This window comes from Myxocyprinus asiaticus, chromosome 48 (assembly GCF_019703515.2).
Source record: "Myxocyprinus asiaticus isolate MX2 ecotype Aquarium Trade chromosome 48, UBuf_Myxa_2, whole genome shotgun sequence".
Classification (NCBI taxonomy): Eukaryota; Metazoa; Chordata; class Actinopteri; order Cypriniformes; family Catostomidae; genus Myxocyprinus; species Myxocyprinus asiaticus.
In genome coordinates this window covers 6,714,849-6,738,740 of record NC_059391.1, presented here as the reverse complement: position 1 = coordinate 6,738,740, position 23,892 = coordinate 6,714,849, and the positions used below count along the sequence as shown (strand labels likewise).

Sequence of the window (23,892 nt, the reverse complement as noted above, 5' to 3'; positions counted from 1 at the left end):
AATGCTGTTTGTAGACTACAGCTCAGCATTCAACACCATAGTGCCCTCCAAGCTAGATGAGAAACTCCGGGCTCTGGGCTTAAACAGCTCGCTGTGCAGCTGGATCCAGGACTTCCTGTCAAGCAGACGCCAGGTGGTTAGAATAGGCAGCAACATCTCCTCATCACTGACCCTCAACACTGGAGCCCCGCAGGGCTGTGTTCTCAGCCCACTACTGTATTCCCTGTACACACATGACTGTGTGGCAACACATAACTCCAATGCCATCATTAAGTTTGCTGATGACACGACGGTGGTAGGTCTGATCACTGACAATGATGAAACAGCCTACAGAGAGGAGGTGCACACTCTGACACACTGGTGTCAGGAGCACAACCTCTCCCTCAACGTCAGTAAGACAAAGGAGCTTGTGGTGGACTTCAGGAGAAAAGACAGAGAACACAGTCCAATCACCATCAATGGAGCACCAGTGGAGAGAGTCAGCAGCTTCAAGTTCCTGGGTGTCCACATCACTGAGGAACTCACATGGTCCGTCCACACTGAAGTCGTTGTGAAGAAGGCTCATCAGCGCCTTTTCTTCCTGAGACGGCTGAGGAAGTTTGGAATGAACCGCCACATCCTCACACGGTTCTACACCTGCACTGTGGAGAGCATCCTGACTGGCTGCATCTCCGCCTGGTACGGCAATAGCACTGCCCACAACCGCAAAGCACTGCAAAGGGTGGTGCGAACTGCCAAACACATCATCGGAGGTGAGCTTCCCTCCCTCCAGGAAATATATACAAGGCGGTGTGTGAAAAAAGCTCGGAGGATCATCAGAGACTCCAGCCACCCGAGCCATGGGCTGTTCTCACTGCTACCATCAGGTAGGCGGTATCGCAGCATCAGGACACGCACCAGCCGACTCCATGATAGCTTCTTCCCCCAAGCAATCAGACTTCTGAACTCTTGATCTCCCACGATCAAAATACATCATCCCTGCACTTTATTACTCTTTTATCTCACACCGGACTGTCATAAATTAAATTACTGTCATTATATTATGTCTCTCTTAACAACTGACTATCAACCGACAGCCTGAATGTCAATACAGTACAATACTGTACATTCTATATATATACTTTTTTTCATATATATTTTAATTTTTATTGAATAATGTGTATCTATATAGTATCTATATAGTAAAAAAAAAAAAAAAAAAAAACAAAAACAGCATATTGTATACTGTGCAATGTATGTTATTATTGTATATTGTTGAGTGTAATTGTGTATAACAGATGTTTAAATTGTGTTGTGTTAATTTGATGTTTTAAGTTGTGTAATTATGTATAACAGATGTTTAAATTGTGCTGTGTTAATTTGATGTTTTAAGTCGAGTTTAATTATGTATAACAGATGTTTAAATTGTGTTGTGTTAATTTGATGTTTATTGTAGATTGGCGTATGTCTCATCACTGTCACGACTGCTATGTTGATCGGAACTGCACCCAAGAATTTCACACACCATTGCACTTGTGTATATGGCTGTGTGACAATAAAGTGATTTGATTTGATTTGATTTGATCTCAGTATTGACCAAAATAATCGTGATTATGATTTTTGCCTTAATTGAGCAGCCCTGATCAGAACAACATTTTGTTAACGTTGTCTTTGGTTGCATGAAGTATTAGCAATGGATCACATTAGGCAGAAAATGCCCTTTAAAATTATTTAAACCATAAGCACCCCGAGGTCACCCTCTATAAATGTTTTGGTTGTACCAGCCTAACCACTTTAAAGGGCAACTGTGGTAAAGGCCTAGCTCTCCTCCCTGTTACCAAATAGCTCACATTCATGTTCACAAAAGCCATACTGGGGGTGCGTGTTAGTGGCATTAGTGTTTTTGGAGTGTTTGTGAACACATGTTCAAAAATGAAGGAGGGCCACAACAAAGAACAGTGAAAAGTCTGCCATCATTCATTTCTAATGAAATGCAGAATGCATCCATCTAGATGCAGTGCCTATGTCTTGAGAGGTTACAACAGACTTTGCTGTTTCCTGCATGTCAAAGTGTATATGTGTTTCTAAACAAGAGTGAGTGTGTGGAAGGGCTGGGTATCTATATAGATTTGCAGATTTAATTCGATTCTGATTCACAAGCGCTCGATTTGATTCAGACTGGATTTCATTCTGATTCATCTGGGTACATTTAATTTATAAGGTCCATTTCACTTACACATGAAAGATTTTATCTCTCAGTTAATGCTGTAGGGATCCTTTTAACTTGGTACATTACAAAAAATATTAATTTTAAAAATTAATTTTTAAAAATTAAAAACAACAGGATAAACTATGCAGTTCAATTGCAAAATATTTAACAGATCTAATAATTAACTCAACCAAAACTGAAGTAAAATTTACAAGTAAAAAAATCTATATTTAAGATATTAAGAATCCATATATGGATCGTTCAAATGAAAATGGAGATTACTCTGAAAAACTGATATTTTGACCCAGCTTAAGAGAACAGTGTGGAGAAGAAGCAGAATTGCGTGATTTTGCCTGGAGCCAGGAGTGTTTCTTTTCAATGTATTTGTTAACTCTCGCTACAATGTTGCTCCAATAAAGCTCCATCATAAGCATAACACGCCTCAACATGTTAATAATTAAACTGCAAGAATTTACCACTTGTTAAACACAGTGTTTAATAGACTATTAGTGGTCAGAATGACAGAAAAATTATCTGAGAGACAACATTCATTATTACAAAATGTTTCATGAAAATTAATGATGGACGAACCCGATGTGTCTGAAGTAAAGACTAGAAATTTGTTAATGAATTTAAAAAGATTTGTGTAAACACGTCGAAGTGTTCCTGTCACATATTGAAATACATCAGCCTTGCAACTGTACGGAAATTGTGGAAACACAATTTCACTTAGCACATATTTATATCACAAACATTCGTGATATAAAAAAATAAAAACATTTGAAAGAAGTTAACAGTTAAAAATATTGAAAGAATCATTAGTTTACAAATCCATGCATGTCTTAAAATTGCATATTTTATATTGCATATATATACTGTGTGTGTGTGTGTGTGTATATATATATATATATATGGCAAAGGGTGACTACTTTGAAGATGCTAAAATAAAACAGTTTTGATTTATTTTGGATTTTGTTTAGTCACAACATAATTCCCATAGTTCCATTTCTGTTATTCCATAGCTTTGATGACTTTACTATTATTCTAAAATGTGAAAAAGAAATTATAATAAAGAATGAGTAAATGTTTCAAAACTTTTGACCGGTAGTATATATATATATATATATATATATATATATATATATATATATATATATATATATACACACTGAATATACTCAGTGACCACTTTATTAGCTACACCTGTACACCTACTTATTCATGCGATTATCTAATCAGCCAATCATGTGGCAGCAGTGTAGTGCATAAAATCACATGTGATCTCAGTGATTTGGACCGTGGCATGATTGTTGGTGCCAGATGGGCTGGTTTGAGTATTTCTGTAACTGCTGATCTCCTGGGATTTTCACACACAACAGTCTCTAGAATTTACTCAGAATGGTGCCAAAAACAAAAAACATCCAGTGAGCGGCAGTTCTGCTGATAGAAACATCTTGTTGATGACAGAAGTCAACGGAGAATGGCCAGACTGGTTCGAACTGACAAAGTCTACGATAACTCAGATAACCACTCTGTACAATTGTGGTGAGCAGACTAACATCTCAGAATGCACAACATATCGAACCTTGAGGCAGCTGGGCTACAACAGCAGAAGACCACGTTGGGTTCCACTTCTGTCAGCCAAGAACAGAAAACTGAGGCTAAAGTGGGCCTACCATTTGTGTACCTCAGCAGAAATCGGGATTTATCAGACCAGGCTATGTTTTCCCAGTCTTTAACTGTACAGTTTTGGTGAGCCTGTGCCCACTGCAGCCTCGGCTTTTGGAACGAGTCAAACCAAATTTTACTCTCAACAACTTGTGAAAGGATCTCGCTGCTGAACTTCTTCGTCATAACACTACTCAATTACTGGTGAGTGAAATCTGAAAATGTACCAGCCAGTGGCTAATCACAGATAGTTTTAGTCGCATTTGCAAATTATTAACTTGCTTCATAGAGGGTTGATGCAAAGACTAAACGATTGATCTTGGAATTTAAGAATCAGTATCAAGATTGTACAAATGAAGATAGTGATGCATCGGAAAATCAATATTACCCAGCCCTATTAACAAGGTGCAAATTTTGCTATGGAGCCAACTCAGAACAGAGTTTCTTTCACTTCAAGGAGTGGAAAAATTTAAATCCTGGAGTGGAGTTGGAGCGGAGTGATTAGAAAATTTTTTGAGCACTGAGAGGAAACCATTCAACCTACATACTCTGCTCTGAACCCCCTTCAAAATTACAATGAAGTTTCACATGAATCAAACATGTGAGAGTAGCAGGGTAAATGTGGTGACCTGTAATGATTGTCAAACCTCTAAGTGTGTTTGAGTACGCGTGAATGCCATATAGCGTCTCTGAAACACGGTAACGCATCATGGGGAAGTGATTAGAGTAAATACACAGATCAAGGAGGGTTTGAACATGTTGAGGGTTTGACAGAGAGAGAGCGTGAGATGGAAAAAAGGGATAAAAATGAGAAAATAGAAGGGGGAAAAGGACAACTGGCGGCTATTTATTATTCAGAGGAAAAACAAACTGATCTGGGCTGCTGATTAGCAGATGTGAGAGCGAAGAGCAGGTTAAATTTGCTGCCCACGTTTTTTTTTTTTTTTTTTAAGAAAGAACACATGGCGAAAGATAAGATATAGAGTTTGAAATGTATAGGCCAAACATGTCCCTTTCCATTTGGCCAATACTGAAAAATGGCAAAGCATGGGTGCTCATCATAGGTCAGAGTTGATCAGAGATGAAATTCAATGTGCAGACTAGTGTCCCTTTAGCACTTGGATCTATCCCTAGATGACACCTGTGCGAAGTTGGTGGTCGATTTGAGACAGAAAACATTCCTTCCTGAAATAAAACTTTTGCGGTTACAAGCAACAGATAATGTTGCTGATGAAAACACTAAAGTGGTCAAAATATTACTCTTTTATATTATTTACTTTTCTCCTCTGACCCACTGATAATATTAGTAAAGAACATATTAAATCAGTCCCACCAGGATTTCGCGGCACTTTTTCCTGATTTTTGCGGCCCAAAATGACTTGCTGTGGCATTTCTCAAATTTTGCGATGCAATTTGTGGTATTTTTTTGTGTTGTTTTGCAGTGAAAACACACAAATCATCATTATAACCTCTATAATTGTGTTAATTACATTGTAAATGCAATTACATGTAAATATTTTAGTGCACAATAACTTTCTATGCAGTTAGCAAGCCTGTTGCAAATATTACATTGTCTAATATTGAAATCTGATATATGGCCATATCCAAACAAATACAATTAGAGTTCATATATTTACGTACAAATTAAAATTCCACAATGTTTTTTTTTTTTTTATGAAAATGGCAATTTTTGTCATATATTATGTTGCATATTTGTATATATGTGACTTTTTTATTTTAGTAAAAAACATTTATGAACATTTATTATCAGCATTTAAGCATATTGCTATTTTCTGATTCGTAGCCTACTGTATTAAGCACTTAAAATTCAAATCACATTTTACTACACAACTAATGGGGATTTTAAGTGAATGTTAGGGATTCTTTGTATAAATGCGGGTTTTTGTGTCTCATTTGCAGCACGCAGGGTGAAGATTAAAAGCTAGCTGTGATGTATGTGTGCTGTCTGCGGTCTTGTGAAAGTTCAAACATGAAGGAAAGCAATGGGATTCCCTCAGATTTACGTTTTTTTGCGGAAAATTTGCGGAAATTATAAAAAATTGCAAGCTGCCGCAAATAATGCAGAGACTGGTTGAATTTGCAAGAATTCTGGAGGGACTGAAAATTAAGCAACAAGCATATTTTACTTCATCATTACCATTTCTGCCCCTCTCTCTGGCACTAAGAATTAAAAAGTCTGTTTTTTTGCTGCTGTGCTTTGCACCTTGTTACTGTTAGGTTCTTTTAATTAGTTTCCTTTTTTGCGAAATCAGGTTTCTAACATTAGGATACTTCACAAACGTATGCAGAGCGGCAGGTTCTACACACAGTTAGGAACATCACAAGCTTTGACAAATTTTCTCATCCATTACCGTTAGTTCTTCTGTTGTCAGGAATCATAGCATAAATCCTGCCTCCTCCTGGGCAGGCCAAGTTTCTGATCACTCAATACAATGAGTGCGTGTACATGCACATCAATCTACTCGTTACCAAAAATCAGCTTATTCAAAAAAAAAAAAATAAAAAAAAATAATGCATTTACATTTTTAAATAAATGGGTAATTCTCAGCTTTTGACTTCAAAAAGTAAATGGGTATGAACACAGCACTAGTGCACATTGGATAAGACGTTAAGAACGACGGAAAAGGTGTTTATGTGCAATGTGAAATCGGGGTAATAGGCAAAAATCATGACATTACAGGCTTCATAAGCATATTTGCTGTAAGATCATGCATGAAAAAGCACTCATTGACATGTAAAGTTGTGGAAGTATAGACCACCTTTTTTGCAACATAGATTCCATAAATGCTTTTTGTGGACTTGAGTGGACGGTTTGAGTTCTAAATGTCTAAGTATGTTTTCATAGTTCAATGAACTCTTATTTCAAAAGATCAAGGAAAACTCAATTGCTCATAACGTGACTGCTTTATTACTATAAGTTGTCTATGTGGATGTTTTAGCTTATCTCACTTGTACTGTGCCGGTGTGGTCGGTGACCGCTCCAAGCTGGACGTATTGCACCTGAATATCATTAGCTTGCAGAGGAGATGCGTCAACTCCGCTGGTCCCATCGGCCGATGCCACAGCGATGAGCTGCGGTCCTCTTAGAACCTTGAGAAACAGAAAAAAAAAGGGAACGCTCAGTTAACAGTAACACAGTTAGAAATCAATCACTCAGTCCTGTATTTGTTTATACATGTGTTTTGTGTCTGCCTCTGACACTCGAGTTCAAACACACTGCTAAAATTTCCCAGCATCACTAAACACTAATTTTTGTGAGCATCATTCCTATGTGACGATGGTACCAATTTCAGTGCTTTCTGTGAGTAGTGGGACTATCAAATTGGAGTTACAGATGCTCAAAATCAAAATGTACTGCAAGCTGTGGCACTGTTCTCTAAACTATTAGCTCTTCTAAGCAATTTTGGAACTTTGTATTGGGCACTTCTCATCACTTATTTTGTAAGTCAGTTTGGATAAAATTAAGGCTTTTGAATTAACACATTAATTCAGTGTGATTAATTATATAAAAAATTATGTGTTAAGGCGGGTGCACACTGTACGTTTTTGGCCACGATTCTGCCGTCTGAGACAAATTTCAGGAATCCCAAAGGCTTTCTGTCGTCGCAGGGCAAAATCGGCAATCTTACAACGTTCAGTGTGACATGTTCAAAGACGGCCGATTAATAGCATTTGCGATGATCTTCAGCATCCGACGAAGTACTGGCAGTGTCAGAAATTTAGTATCGCAGCCGTATAGTGTGACTGCTATTATGACAACCAAATTAGATATTCCGCTCCTCACTCGCACCCCAATTCACTTCAAAAGAAATCTGCTCCGGGTCTGCACCATAGCAACCTTTGTGCCCAGTTATCACTCTACTCAAGCTCTTTCAATATTTTTTCTACTTTTCATTTAATATATAAAAAAAATTAATAAATAAATAAGCAGAAATTACTTGGAGAAAAGTGTAACATGTCAGCAATATGAAAGCATTATTCTCTGAATTAAATAAATACAGAGCTTAGACTACAAAATGAAAATAAATAAATGATTGCATTTTCTTTATTTTTTTTCTTTACATTTATCATGCATTTTCTTTACAACGTTATTTTAATTACTATTTTACTTTTCATAAATTTACTTTAAACATCTGTAAACTTCTTTAGTTAAGATTCACATCACACCAATTTTATTTATAAATAAATAAATAATAGAAAATAGAAAAATGTAACAATTTATACTGGTAAGTATTTATGGGACGTTTTAATCCAAATCAGCAAATACAGTTGGATAAAATTATAGAAATCTATGTCATGTTTGTGCATCATCCATAGGGAATTTGCAAGCATGATATATTATCAGCCTTTATGAATTTTCGAAATTTTGCGTGGCCTATAGGTTGCTAATCTAAAAGGGGAGAAAGACGTACTATAACCCACCTTTTTTGTTTTCTCCAATGTGAACGGAGAAGTTTGTAATATTTTGGGCCACAAGTCTTTTTATTTCCGCAATGAATATTTGCTCTCCCGCACTCTCATTCATTCTCAGCATCTGTAATTTTCTGTATTTGTGATCAAGCTGTCTTATTATAGGCCTATTTGACAAAATCCATCTTTCTTGTAAATGTTAGCCTATGCTCGTGATGGAGTGGTATTGGAGCAACGGAAATGCTGATGTCCTGACTTTCAGAGAGAGAGAAAAAAATGCTCCTCCATGGTGGGCAAATTTTGCCGTTTCGCTTCTATTCCGCAACACTCCCGTAATGTGAGTCACGTTCACTGATCAGGATCCACAGTCAGCTACGATGTATATCGTGCAGTCTGACATAATGTTGCACAGTGTGCCATGGCGATATCAGTGCGTTCATTTCGTACAGTCTGACAAGCAACAATCGTAAAGGACTATTATAAATCGTACAGTGTGCACCCGCCTTTAAAAAATAACGAAATTAATCATCCCTCCTGAGCATGCATAAATTCCAAAATAATGGAGAGATTCAAGTTTGAAGTACGACTTGCAACTGGTAAAAATACATTATATTTTTACCAGTTGCAATCAGCAGGGGACAGTCAACGCAGCTCCAGCTGTACAGGCAAAATGCAGCTGTACAGGCAAAAAAAACGTCAGTTGTTTATAGACAGCTGGATGAAGCCAAGTGCAGAGGTCCGGAGACACTTTTTTACGTTTGAAACTACATTTAACTTTACACAGCATCCTAAAAATGCAGCGTTTATGGCTAGAGACACTGAAAATATGCCAAAAACCACAGTAAGACACCCCAAAAGCATCCATCTGAGGCATGTGTACATAGACTAACAAAAATAAAACTGACAGACATAAGAATGCATCTTTCAGTTTATGCCTGAATGTTGGGATGAGATGAATCTTATGATCAGAATTACCCAGAGCGGCCCGTGAAACCGAGCGATACGTGCATTTTATTGCTGTGAAACAATGATCTAGCGTTCTTCCTTCTCTTGTGCAGCATGTGATGTGTTGCCTGTGTTTAGGAGCTGTGTCTCGTTTGGAAGGCTGCGTCCTCCGGAGGTCGCATTTGTCGGCCGCATACGTCATCGAAGCTGTCTCGTTTCAGAAAAGCGAGTAGGACACTTTGAATGCAGCCTGCGACCTTCTTTCACGGGAATTCGGAGGATGCATGGGGTGTATCCTTCGTAAGGGCACTCACAACCCACAATTCTTTGCTTCAACGGAAATTTCTAAAAAAATTATGCCAATTTGCCCGTAAATATGATGTTCAAACGCAATTTATGTTAATTCCCAAGCTGAAGTACCTCAGTAGTTGGGTACAGAGTATAAAATATGTATAATTATATTAATATATAATTAAAATAAAGTATTAGACTAAAAGTACACCTGTAAAATCTATTTTTTCAATTTACATCATTATAACTCTCTTAAAATGTACCTCATACATTCCCTTCTAAATTGACTTTGTTCCCTTCTCACTCAAAGCGCTCTCGCTTGTTAATGAGCGGCGTGCTGTCATAGCAACCATGTTATGTTTCGTTTCCGTTTGTCCTATAAAGGCCGTCTCGTTTAAACGAGGCTTGTTTAAAGGAAGACGCTCAGTACACTGCAGCCTTCAAAGGACGCGTCCTACCTAGCACGCAGCCTTCGAAATGAGACACAGCTAGGGAGTTCTTGATTGAGTTTTGCCTTATTAAAATCACCCATAATTATGAATCGGGAGTCTGGATATTTTCTCTCCATCTCTGTTATTTGATCAGTCAGCTTCTGTTGCGCCTCGCAAGGTTGGAATGTAAATACCAACCAAAATAAACTAGGTAAATTCCAGAGGCTAGTAAAAAGGCCTGCAGTTTATGAAGAGAGTTTTCAGTTGAGGAGAACTTGATTTTAGCAGACAACGATTAAATCGCTGCACTGTTGCTTGCTACTAAACTGCTGTATCCAATTGTAAGATCCAAGAAGAGGATCACATGAACTCCACTGTAAGCACTCCCATTGGTAGTTGCTACACTGTGTCACTGCTCATTTGCATAAAGTTCAGATTGCCAGCATTAGCTGAAAATTAACGACGTACGGTCACTTTGTCGATGCAAATCGCTGTCAGTGTGAATGTCCCTAAAATTAGTAATGTTGCTAGTTAGCTACTTCCCATCACTGCTGCTGGCATAGTTGGCCATTTTTCCTCAAAATCCTACCTCTTGCGAGTGAAAGGCAAGATTCAGCTAATATATGACTTTAATATGGAAACGATTGGCATCTGTGATTATTTACGTATTATTTACGTACATAAAATCCTTATGTAAATTATTCACTATGCTTTCCTTTCTAAGACTGTTAATATTTTCCTTCCTGTCAATCCTTGCTGACTGTTCCTTTCAACACTTTATTGCCATATCAATCACCACTCTCTTGAATATTTAAACAATCAAAATTCCTGCAGATTTTAATCTGCTAATGTTTTCACTTTCTATATGGCTTCTAGAAAGAAAATGAATACAGATGCCTGACATCAACCCTAATAATAATTGTTTTTCATCTTTTCTTCTCTTTTCATTGTTAGGAAGTTCAAAAGTCCAAGACTATCGCAAACGAATGCCATTAATGTGAGGAAATTGATTGGCACTTACAAGTTGCCCAGAAAAACAGGCTAATCACGATTGTCAGACTGCATGTCTACTAGTGCAAACATGAAAATACAGAAGTTGTTGATTGCACTTGATTGCAGATTTGGAAATTTCGAGATACTTAGGTTTAGACGTTTATGTGCTTGCGCAAAGCCTAATTCAAATCAAGCCAGGGATTTACAATAATAAATAAATAAATAAATAAATAAACTGCATTTCCATATCAGGGATGCTGATTCTGCCATATGGTTGATGAAAGTACATTTGATGTGTCTACATCTAAGTGCAGGATCATAATAGCCTGTTGGAAAGCCCAGTTTCCGGCTGAACACTCATAAACACAACTCTATTCTGTGCCAAGATCCTGCTCATCACATAACAAGCAAGCACAAACACATGCATACGCATGCATGATTGCACACTGTGTTCAATTTCTCCAAAGCAGGTTTGAACATATCATTGTTTACACGTGATCTAACCACTACAGATGTTTTGGAACCTCCAAATCCTCTTCAATTACTAGCATCTTAAACCTGAACTATGAGTTAATAATGTATCACTTGCAGTAATTGACCATTTCCGCATGGACAACATTCATTCAAAAACAGCCATTCAGGATAAAGTTTAAATGAAGCGTGCAACTTCAGACTAAACTATAGCTAATCTTTACGGCTCCACCACTTATGGATTCTTCTGCAACTTCATGCTGTGACATCTCACCGCCTCATCTTGATGACATCAGCGCCTTTGAGCATCAGTGCAGGCATAAACAATCAAATCTGAGTTTCCCCAACTGGGAACAGAACTGACATGCACTCCCAATTAGGAGGAAAATCTGCTGCACTGCACAAAAATCCCACACTAACCCCCAATTTCAGATCCAGTTTGCCACCACCCCCACCCCAGTTTCAAGCCCAGACGTTGACTTTGAAGTCTTGAGTCACAGGCATGCTTAGAGGTCATACAGAACCCATGCAATGCCCAGCATGTCTTCAGTGGCATGGGGAAATGGTGCCAACTTCACCACAGCATCTCCTGTTCTCTAATGGACGATTATGCTGCCAGACAAATCTCGTGTAATAATTAGAGCATGTGATGCCGGCCTGGTTTAAATGAGATGAAACATGATGGCACATGATTGTGATGAAGCTAGAGATAAACATAACGTAGAGCAGTGGATCTCAACTCAGCTGGTTCTCAAAATGGGCTGCAGGTCTGTTTCGATCACAGGTCTGTTCAGGTCGTAATTAGGAGGAAAAAACAATACTAATTGCAAATAATGAAATAAAACTAACCATATAATCGAGCCAAGCTACAATAAATAGGCATTTCAATTGTTGAAAGAAACCGCAACTATTATCTTGATGTCAAAGGATGTTCTGCCATTCAGACTAGAGTATTTTTGCCCAAATTGATCCATCACTTGGTAGAAACTAGCCAATTTAGACAAATGCCAACATGGCTAGGTTGAGTGCCATATCTTAATCCTCAAAACAATGTCCAAAATAACACCAAGTTAAAAGAAAGTATGACCCAGACTATAATAAATATAAGTTCACTTGCAACAAGGACAAACATACAAGGTGGTTGTCAACCACAATGTGTTTTGGGCAGTGAATTATTGGCAGCTGAGAGCATTTAACCAAATGAATCAAATGAATAAATTTCAATGTTTTTGACAACATTTTTGTTTACTTTTATAGGATGAACAATATCGGTACTGTGTAGGGTCGACACTTTATGTCCATTGTAAAATCTGGGTCCTGGAGCAAAACCAGTTGAGAACCAGTTGAGAGTGTGTGAACAGACTAAATGTTAATGATGAATAGAATGAGAACAACTGAAAAAGGCCCAGCAGGTCTTAAATACAAACACATGCACATCTACAGAGGTATGTGCACACAAACATCTATGAAACGAACAGTTAATGTGAACAAAAGCATTCACAGCTGAGGGATTTCATTTATATTTCCTATTTCCCATTCTATGTGGACTAGAATCAGAAAAATCAAAGATACACTCTGGGTATACTACACCTACTTAAAAATTGGAAACTTTCTCATCCAGACTTTTGTGAAGACAATCAAAATAAAGTACACTGCAACATATGCCATTTTGAAACCATCCATCAGGCCTCATAAAGAAGGAAATGCTCTTTTTCCACATTAAAACTGGCGTTTTGGGGATCTAGTCATTGAGTAATACTTGTTAAAGCAAACACGACTCCAACAGCAGGAATTTGAAATCTGCGAGTGAGGCTTGCTTGTATGCTCAGCTGTGCGACTTATAATACAATGAGAGTTTTATGATGCTGGGAGAACGTCTGCGATTGTGTAGCAATGAAAATGCAATTTAACTTTGATTACGGTGTACATTCATCGTGGCATTGTTTTGACAGCCTTTTGCAAGGTCACAACATTTATTTCTGTCCAGAGTTGCATTAATTTTTGGCCAAGATCTTGTATTGATGACAGAAGAGTTTAACCACTCCACAAAGTCTTCAGACTCTGCAGACTTCATTTTAATGCCACATAACGTTGCTGAGCCTAGACTTGACCAACTGAAGCAAACTTAGATCATAACAATGCCTCCAGAGGCTTGTACAGTGGACACTATGCATTACGGGTGCATCGCTTCATGCGCTTCCCTTCTTACCCTGATTTGCCCATTGCTTTGGAATAGGGTAAATCTGGACTCATCAGACCACATGACCTTTTTCCATTGCTCCATAGTCCAATCTTTATGCTCCCTAAAAAAATGTAAGTCTTTTTTTCTGATTAGCCTCACTTACAAGTGGCTTTCTTGAGGCCACACAGCTGTTTAGTCCCAATCCTGTAAATCGTATTGAAATCAGAATCAAAACCAATTGAGAGCTTGTGAATCAGAATCGAATCAAATCAGGAAATCTGTATCGATACCCAGCCCTTTTAGCATGGTGTTTTGTCTGCATCTGCGTAAGAATGCAGATGTTCAAGAACCGTTAATGGAAGTGAACATCATGATAAACATTCTGGTAATTTTGTAAAAAATTGATTCCCAATGCTAGTCATGATGTCACAATGTGCATTCCAACTTGAACAGGTATGTTCACATGAGGTCTGCTGACTTTGATAGAAATGAGAGGGCTCGTTTGAGACAAAAGTTGACTCTGTTCTGTTTGTCTTTAACATGTATATCAAACTATTGGTATTGGTATCACAACAAAAGGTAGTTAAAACTTAAATCAACTATGCCACTTTCCCAAGGGTCTCAAGATTACACTATCTAACCTGTGCCCAGCCTTGTTTCTTTCAAAAACAGTCAAACATTAAATCTGCTATCTCTATACAGGCGAACTGCCAAACAAAGGGTTTAAAAATTGGCCAAGCGGTTCGGGATCCGCTGTCAACTTGGGTTGACAGGACTAAAAGCAAAAAACAAAAGGACCCAGAATACATTTTTCTCTTATGTAGTAATGCTTTCAGCAGCAGAGTGGGACAGTAAACACATAAAGGAACTAGAGCAAAGACAACAGGGAACAAAACAACAGCAGCTTAATGCAAAAAACATTTCGTTTTGGGAAACATAACAACCAACTGTGCAAACAAGCTCTCCTCCCAAACTCCATTTTTCTTTATTGGCATTCCAGTGTCTCCTTCACTGCATAAGAATCTCAACTAGCTGTAACTATAGATGATAAACACATTAAGAATACACACATTCACCTGTAAAGTGAACAAAATTGGTAAAATCTCTCGGTCTAACACAGTGAACCCTTCTGCTTGTTACTGCTACAATAAATCAGTGCAAATACAGGTAAAGTGTGCAATTTCAGCACCGCAGGTCACAAACAGTGTAAGAAAAGGGATATTGGTTTTTTTCATAGTTTAACATACTGTTGTGCAAGAGGACAAGCCATCTTCACAAAAGCATGAACAGTTCACTCTGAGTACCCTCAAGAGTTGTCAGTCTGTCAAAAAAATGTCTCTTTGGAAAGGTAAACACTTCCTCCCAAATTCGACATGATTCCAACAACATGTGCGTCTGGAGTGAGACAGGCTTAAGCCAGGACAGATGTGAGAGCCTAAATGTTCTGAGAGAGGGAGACAGAAAGAGAGACAGAAAGAAAAAGGGCCAACAGGACACCGCACAAACTGAGTGAACTCCTTAAACCATCTGAGAGTCCTACATCACTTCTGCTGCAAAACTTCTCACAATCAGATCAGTTAAGCACAGGGTAAAACCTGTTGTACATCAAAGATGGGACTTTGTTCGATTGCTTGGTCTGAACCAGAGTTTGATCTACCCAATTCCCCCTGCCAGTCTCTTTTGACATTGCACTTTTGGGTCTAAACTCTGTACATTTGCACAATCAACCTCAGTGCCACTGTGAGTATTTGCGTCAGTTGTTTCCCACAGTAACTAGGTAACGACTGCTGTGGAGAAGATGCCAGTTTTACTGTGTTATTGAAGTATTTGTCCATTTGGATTAACCACCACTTTATATGCGCATGAATCCCTTTCATTTGTCCACTGTGGATATATTTCAAGAGATGTGAAGAATGTGTGCTGCTCTCTGAAGTCAATTTATTCAGAGACAAGCAGCTATGAGAAATGCATTATACTACATAGGAAACATGCAAAGATGCAGATTTGATGTCATCAATAGAGGTTCACTTACACAATTAAGGACGGATTGCATTTGTACCAACTACAAAGCATGAACTGTACACCAGACCATCTTTTTAAGCAGACTCGGCTGTGCTTCGATGGTGCACACCAAAGTTAGGTGGAAAAAGCTCTACTGTGAAAGCAAACTAAAATTGTTCTGAAATTTGTTCATTTCACCCAACAAAGAACAGCCTCTCATGAGGACATTTTCTGCAGTTTTGGGACGTTTTGAGCTCAATGGCTACTTCCTATATTTGATGATAGTGCAGTGCAATTAAATGCTACACTATAGAAAACATCCCCAGACAAACAAGCTTGTCTTATAAGACACAGTATTGGTGGTACCATCAACATAGACTTCTTAAAACCCACAATTTTCCTTTTATTCCACCCTTTAAAATTTTAAAAGCTAACTTTGGAGGATTGCCACCACCAACAGTACTGTCTCCACATAAATTAACACAGCCTTGAGCCCTGGAAGAAGAGATATTTTCTAATGGCTATATGGGTCTATGCAGTTCCAAATAATTATACATGGCATTACATCAATAAAGCTGAAGCAATACAGGGCTTAGCTCAGCCATCACCAAATGTTAGTAACGTTGTTCCATCTGCTACACTAACAATCACATGGCCATTGTTTGTGGCCAATCTCGTGCCTCTACATCTGTTATTCTTCTTTGTAACGCTTGAGGAGGATTGTTGACAAGCGTGCAACTTCACTGAGTGTTCTGGAGGACACAGATATTTACCATCAAGCATCCTGGACTGTTATGGACATTAAGCTTTCGAGATGACTTCCAATTCAACAAGGATTTGAATGATCAAGTAACATGACAACTGTTAATCAAGTGGTTTGCACTCCACTCCATCAAGACTCCGCCTCATCCCCCCCCATAAACCTAACTATATTCTATATACTCTATAAACATAAATATATTTCCCAGTGTAACGCAAGCCTGTTTCCGTCTACCCACACCTCTAAATAACACCCTCGCTGTCAAAAGTTTCAGGAAGAACTTTAAGCCCTGACTGAATATACCTTTCAGCTTCTAGTCCAGATATTCCTCATTCTACAAATTGGCCTACCATGTACAATTTATGTTTGCAATTTGGAAACTATGAGTACAACCTAACAGCTTTTCTCATACAAATTGTTTAAACTTGGGTAACAAATATGGATCTTCAAACAGTGTCCAACTTCTACTAATTTGCCTGTATTTCTCTGGCTTGGCGTATCTTAGCGACAACTTCTACCAGTTTGCCTGAAATCTGACAAATTGCTAACAACCATGTTAAATTGTAAATTTACAATGATTTGAGGAGAGGTTTTCAGTTTCTCTCATCAAACTAATGTTTCAGATTGGATAGATGAGCCTCTTCCTAACACTATGGCCTGCACCAAGCCCAATTGGTATACCGTAGTCTAAGAGTCAAACCTCATAATTAATAATTCACTAACAACCAACTTAAATTGTAATTTGGAATTATCCAAATATAGTTTTACAGTTACAGAAATGCTTGGTTCAAATGCAGGTAACAGAGCTGGAAGAGAATCTAGAGCAGTGTACAAGTACAACTTCTACAAAGAGGACTGCATACCCACTTTATATTAGTTGTATTTAACTACTACAGTTGAAGTCAGAAATTTACATACACTTAGGCTTTAAGTCATTAAAACTAATTTTTTTAACCACTCCACAGATTTAATATTAGCAAACAATAGTTTTGGCAAGTTGTTTAGGACATCTAATTTGTGCATGACACAAGTCATTTTTCCAAAAATTGTTTACAGACAGATTGTTTCACTTTTAATTGACTATATCACAATTCCAGTGGGTCAGAAGTTTACATACACTAAGTTAACTGTGCCTTTAAGCAGCTTGGAAAATTCCAGAAAATTATGTCAAGCCTTTAGACAATTAGATTCTGATAGGAGGTGTACTGAATTGGAGGTTTACCTGTGGATGTATTGTAAGGCCTACTTTCAAATTCAGTGCCTCTTTGCTTGACATCATAAAAAAAAAAAAAAAAAAAAAAAAAAAAAAAAAAAAAATGAGCCAAGACCTCAAAAAAAAAAAAAAAAAACTGTGGACCTCCACATGTCTGGTTCATCCTTGGGAGCAATTTCCAAATGCCTGAAGGTACCACGTTCAACTGTAGAAACAACAGTACGCAAGTATAAACACCATGGGACCATGCAGCCATAATACTGCTCAAGGAGACGCACATTCTATCTCTTAGAGATGAACGTAGTTTGATGCAAAAAGTGCAAATCAATCCCAGAACAACAGCAAAGGACCTTGTGAAGATGCTGGAGGAAACAAGTAGACAAGTATCTATATCCACAGTAAAACGAGTCCTATATTGACATAACCTGAAAGGCTGCTCAGCAAGAAAGAAGCCACTGCTCCAAAATCGTCATAAAAAAGCCAGACTACGGTTTGCAAGTGCACATGGGGACAAAGATCTTACTTTTTGGAGAAATTTCTTCTGGTCTAATGAAAAAAAAAATTGAACTGTTTGGCCATAATGACCATTGTTATGTTTGGAGGATAAAAGGTGAGGCTTGCAAGCCGAAGAACACCATCCCAACCGTGAAGCATGGGGTAGGCAACATCATGTTTTGGGGGTGATTTGCTGCAGGAGGGACTGGTGCACTTCACAAAATAGATGGCATCATGAGGAAGGAAAATGATGTGGATATACTGAAGCAACACCTCAAGACATCAGCCAGGAAGTTAAAGCTTGTCGTAAATGGGTCTTCCAAATGGACAATGACCCCAAGCATACCTCCCAAGTTGTGGCAAAATGGCTTAAAAACAACAAAGTCAAGGTATTGGAGTGGCCATCACAAAGCCCTGACCTCAATCCGATTGATTTTTTATTGATTGCAGAACTGAAAAAGCGTGTGCGAGCAAGGAGGCCTACAAACCTGACTCAGTTACACCAGTTCTGTCTGGAGGAATGGGCCAAAATTCCAGCAACTTGTGAGAAGCTTGTGGAAGGCTACCCAAAAAGATCGACCCAAGTTAAACAATTTAAAGGCAATGCTACCAGATACTAACAAAGTGTATGTAAACTTCTGACCCACTGGAAATGTGATGAAAGAAATACAAGCAGAAATAAATAATTCTCTCTACTATTATTCTGACATTTCACATTCTTAAAATAAAGTAGTGATCCTAACTGACCTAAGACAGGGAATGTTTTCTACGATTAAATGTCAGGAATTGTGAAAAACTGAGTTTAAATATATTTGGCTAAGGTGTATGTAAACTTCTGACTTCAACTGTATATATTTACATTAAAAATAAACATTTGACACAATTTATTTATTGTGTACATACATACTGTTACATAGTACTTATATGTATTATTCCATCTGTTATTAAACTGTTGACCATACCTCTAACCCTAAACCTACCCTTAACCCCAAACCTACTCCAACCTTGGTAGGAGCAACTGCGAATCTTATCAGCATTTCACAGAACAACACATATGTATGCATAAAATACATTTTAAAAAATGCTTAATTTTTGTATGTAATTAACATAGTAGTTAAATACACTTAATATAAAGTGGGACTGGCCCGCATCTAGTTGGCTTAGCTTAATGATCCTAAAACTTAAATTGCTAACAACCTCCTGAAATGTGACCCTAGTGGCCACTTGAGATCCTCCTCCTGCAAAGCTAATCTTTTACAGCATATCCAAAGAAAGGGCAGCCAAGGGATAGAGTAAATCAAGTAAATCACCCAGTACTATTTACACAACATATGGGAGATAAGATGAGCTGCACGGCTTATTCTCAAGAACAAAGAAATAAAGAGTGCTTAAGTGTTTGTCAAAGACTGTAACAAAAGTGTTACAAGTCTTTTCTTCATGTTATGCCTTCATAATGTTTCTAATTCAACTGCTGATTTGACAGGCTATGGTAAACTACTCCATGTGTTGTAAACTTGTAAAATATCTGTGTGAACTTGGAACAAACTCTGTGTGGGAGATGCAAAGTCCAGTCCCGCCTTCAAACTTTTTTCAATGATTCCAATGAAAAGCTTCTCAGAGCAATATAAATTATGAATGCAATTTCTGCAACAGTGATGATTTTATTGGAACTTGTTCCTCACATGTTTTTACTGAGTTCAATTGGTGGTAAAACAAAAGGTGAGATGCTTGAGAAGACTTCATTCCTTGGAATTTCACTTACTCAACTGTTTTGACCTTTTATATAGATGTGAACAAAGAACTTCGCTGGGAGCGTATTGAAGCCTTTATGAAGCAATCGCTCCATTAGAATACAATAGGATTTTCTGAGAATGTATGTGAGAAGGCCATTGTTTCCTTGCCATTACCACATTAGCTTCAAAAACTCTGTTATCATGACGAAAGGCAGGCAAGAGTATCACTGTTGCCTTGAACCATTTTATTCAGCATTCTTTATTTAATAACTTGGAGAAAATCCTTCTTCCACTGCAATTGAGGTAAAAAGGGTAAATTAATTTAGGAGTTTGAAATGGGACCAATGCCCCAAGGTTATTTTGTGACAACTGGACTGCAAGTTAAATCCTGAAGAATTTAAATCCAAAAGCAGGTACTTAATGGATGTGAGCTCTGCACACATCTGGTTTCAATACTGAGGTCCAGAGGAGACATGAAGTTCTGGATTGCAAATGGGCATAATTGCATGCATACCAATATAAATATACACACATTCAAAGAGGGAAAAAGTTACATCAACTGAACAGACAGATGCAGCTTGTGACTGATATTCTCCTAAAAATTCCTGAGATAATTGTTGTCTTGTCCAAATACAGTAAAACAACAAATCCAAAAAGGTAGATTAGAAACAGACCATAGAAGTCACTCTTTATTCTTTTTACATTTGCATGCATTTCAGCTGCCTTAGAATAAGCCTTTATTGCGTCTGGTTCTGGTACAAAAGTTTGCAGTATATCCTTTTAAAATGCCCAGAATCAGATGCAAAGTGGACTAGACGTCATGTCAATAGCGAAAAGTCTGGCTCCTGCAACACATATCCATTGTATAAGCAGAAAGCTCCTGGACAATTTAACACCTAAGGGGCTTCACATTTTGATCATCCAGCAATGCTCCTGGACTTGCCCAGCAGAGGCCAAATCTACCTCACTTCCTACTCCAAATCATCCTATCTACCTTAAAACCGACCAGGGAAGGAGGGGCATCATAATCGTGCAGGACCCCAAACAAGTGTACAGCTGTGCACCGTCCCCTTGTGGAATGGGTAGTACATAAAGTACACTCTTTTTCCAAGAACACACAGGGCCTTTAAATCAGGATTTTTAGGAAAAGCACTCTTTAGGTTGAACAAATAGTTTAAGAACAAAGTAATGTAGACTGCTTTTAGTAAGAGACAGTGGGACAACAACAGCAGAAGACAACAATGTAATTGACTCTGTCCTCAAGACAGGAGCTCATTAGTAGAGAACTACATAACAACCTGGATTGTTATGATGTGCACTAGTTGCTATATAAAAAGCTTGACTGAGTTTCCAACTGAAAAAAAAAAAAAAAAAAAAAACAGACATCAAAAGATGGTTTGCTGGTCTCCAAGTATGGCTAAGCTGGTCTAGCTCGACTCCCAGCCTGACCAAAAAGGTGCTAATCCGGTTTAGCTGGTTCCCCAAACGACAAGGAACCAAAACTCCTCTAAACATACAAAAAGACCAACCTGACCAGGCTGGGAGACAAGATAAGACCAGCAAACCATCTTAGGCTGTTTTAAGCCACTTTTTTTCAGCAAAGTGAGCATCAGGGGAAAGAAGGGCTGGGTTAATGAAAGCTCTATTGTACCTACTCCCAAAAGATTAAACCCCTTTGGCTTCTCTTCCTCATTCTGGATTCATTGTGATTACTTGTCTTCCCTTATCTTTCGATCTGTACCTCTGTAACTGTGGGGTCACTTCATTAAGCAATTCTAGTGCAGACAGATTTGTTGATTATAATGGGAGTGATCTAATTTTATTTTGCATCAGTCTAACCAGGCTGCATTATTGTTCTCAAAATCCAAGACCAAAATTAAAGACCAGCAGGTTTAGGCGGGCAATGCCTTTTTCCAGAGGCCTTTTACATTATCAGTTAAGTTTTAATCAGAGTATGGTTTGCATGAAAAACTGGTAATATGAAAGCCGTTTTTCGGACTGGGGAGCGTACTGTGGTACTGAACCCAAGACTACCTGTAGGCTGTGGTTGGAGTTTGGTTGCAATGGATCTGTGGTACAGTTCGCATGAGTGAGAACGCAACCTGTACTAATGTCCACACTTGTTCATGAAGTAAAATAAGTAGCGCATGCATTTTTGCAGCATGCATTTTTTTCCTCAAAAAAGACCAAATCATGTGAGTCTGAAAACAGATCAACGCTGTGGGGTGGGGGGTGCCAGGAACAACCACACTCTGATTCAGACTGCAGCAAACATAACCAGTATGAAAACCAACTCGGTGGAAACACATGGAATGGGACACTGGCACTCTGTTTTTGGAAAGGGCTAACTGATGTGCAATGGTTAAAATCAGTTCTGAAGTTCAGGAAGACAGAAATCTTCACAAGATGCTGGGTTTGACGAAGTGCGGCAAGCTTCATGAAGCAGGTTGTCCAGTCATGAGGAACTAACTACCAATTGTGCCAAACACAAAAACACTGAATCTCCTCAGACTTCAGTCTCCTCTACCTCTTTTCTTACCTTATCTTTTGATTAATACTTTTGTAGCTGTGGAAGTCACATCAGAGAGCAGGAGAGAGGGAACAGCAGATAAGAGCACCCCGAGAGGTCGCTGAGTGACTCAACACACAGTTAACACTCTTTCACTCTCACTTTCACTCATGAAAGAGGACGACTTTCATGTGTTGGCGGTGTGTGTTTGTTTGAGATGGTGGAAGGGGGTGAATGATATGGCTTGCCGTTACAGACTGACAGACTGTAAATCAAGGCTCTTCCCCCTGACAGCAGAGAGAACTTGGTGAGCAGATGGCGTCAGGCTACATAAAATGTTCGGGTGCATTACTGAAACTTTGATTAACCAAGCGAAACTTTTAATGAAATGAGGGCATTTAAAACTAAAAACTATTTTAAAGAGGTCAACAGAGAAAAATATCTATAGTCAATAAGTCCAAGAGGACCTTAAAAATCTAAGCCAAAAATTGATTAACAGGAACATATGTGATCCAGTACATTCATTTTGTGTGTAACTACTTTGAATGTACGTTAATGATCTGTTTAGCAGTTAGTATGTTTTTTTATTTTTCAAAAGTTATTATAAAGCGTTACTAAAACTGTTACTGTCCTTATTATCCCTGCTAAAAGATTTGAGGTGTCTTTAGTATTTTCCACTGCACGTTAAGGTTCGACTCGACTCGACTCTGCTCGCTTTACTTTTCTGAGCTTGCTTTTCCACTGCAGTTTAGTGCAGCCTCAACGTGGGTGGTATTATAGGCTGATCGTCATACTTGCGCCGCCTCTACTGCCGTAGAGCTACTAAAGAGAGGAACGTCTGCACCTTGTTTATTGACCATGGCGTGGTTTTGCACACAGCCATTTCTTTTTACAATTCGAAAGTCGCGTGAACAAATGATACTGCTATCGCTGTTGCTAACTTTAAAACTAGCGGGTTAATGTCCCGTGTCGCAAATCCAGTGATGCTGGTAGTGACGATTCTCTCTGAACAATCAGTGATCTGCAGGGTTTTGACGTCACATTTAGTATCAACTCGGCTCGCTTGGAACCTCGACTGAGGTGGTACTAAAAAAAAGTACCAGGTACCAGGTACTATCCACAGTGGAAAACCCCCAAAAAGCTAGCAGAGTCGAGTCGAGTCGAGCCGTACCGTGCAGTGGAAAAGCCCCATAAAAGACCTGATGCAGAGGGAGTTGTGGAAAAGATCCAGGGATATTATCCCACCGCTGTCTCAGAGCGAATGACATATAGTTTTATTTTCTGTTCCTGAATGTCTACCTAATACATCTAGACAGGACTAAAAGATTACACAATCAGCATTAACAACTTGAAACAGTAGCCAACACATTTCACGTGTCAATAAAAATACATTTTGGTTGATCTAGATTAGCCTGTTTAGACATTTTCTATTTTGGGATCAAATGCATATTCCTTCTGAGCATTGGTGCAGATATCTGCTTATGCCCTTAAAGGGATATTCCGGGTTCAGTACAAGTTAAGCTCAATGGACAGCATTAGTGGCATAATGCTGATTAATGTTGTTTTATAAAGAAAAGGAGG

At 38.4% G+C, this 23,892-nt stretch overlaps 1 protein-coding gene across 6 annotated transcripts in view; it reads right to left on the bottom strand.

Annotated features, from left to right (window-relative positions):
* Positions 1-23,892, bottom strand: part of LOC127437079 (protein BANP-like) — a 103,811-nt gene that overhangs the window by 23,445 nt on the left and 56,474 nt on the right. For 5 of the 6 annotated variants that reach the window (XM_051691726.1, XM_051691729.1, XM_051691727.1 and 2 more), the window contains one exon: positions 6,827-6,967. In XM_051691726.1, coding sequence (XP_051547686.1) covers positions 6,827-6,967 — 141 coding nt within the window. Of the gene's footprint in view, positions 1-6,826; positions 6,968-23,892 lie in introns of those variants that run through there. The other variant, XM_051691730.1, reaches the window with a different exon arrangement.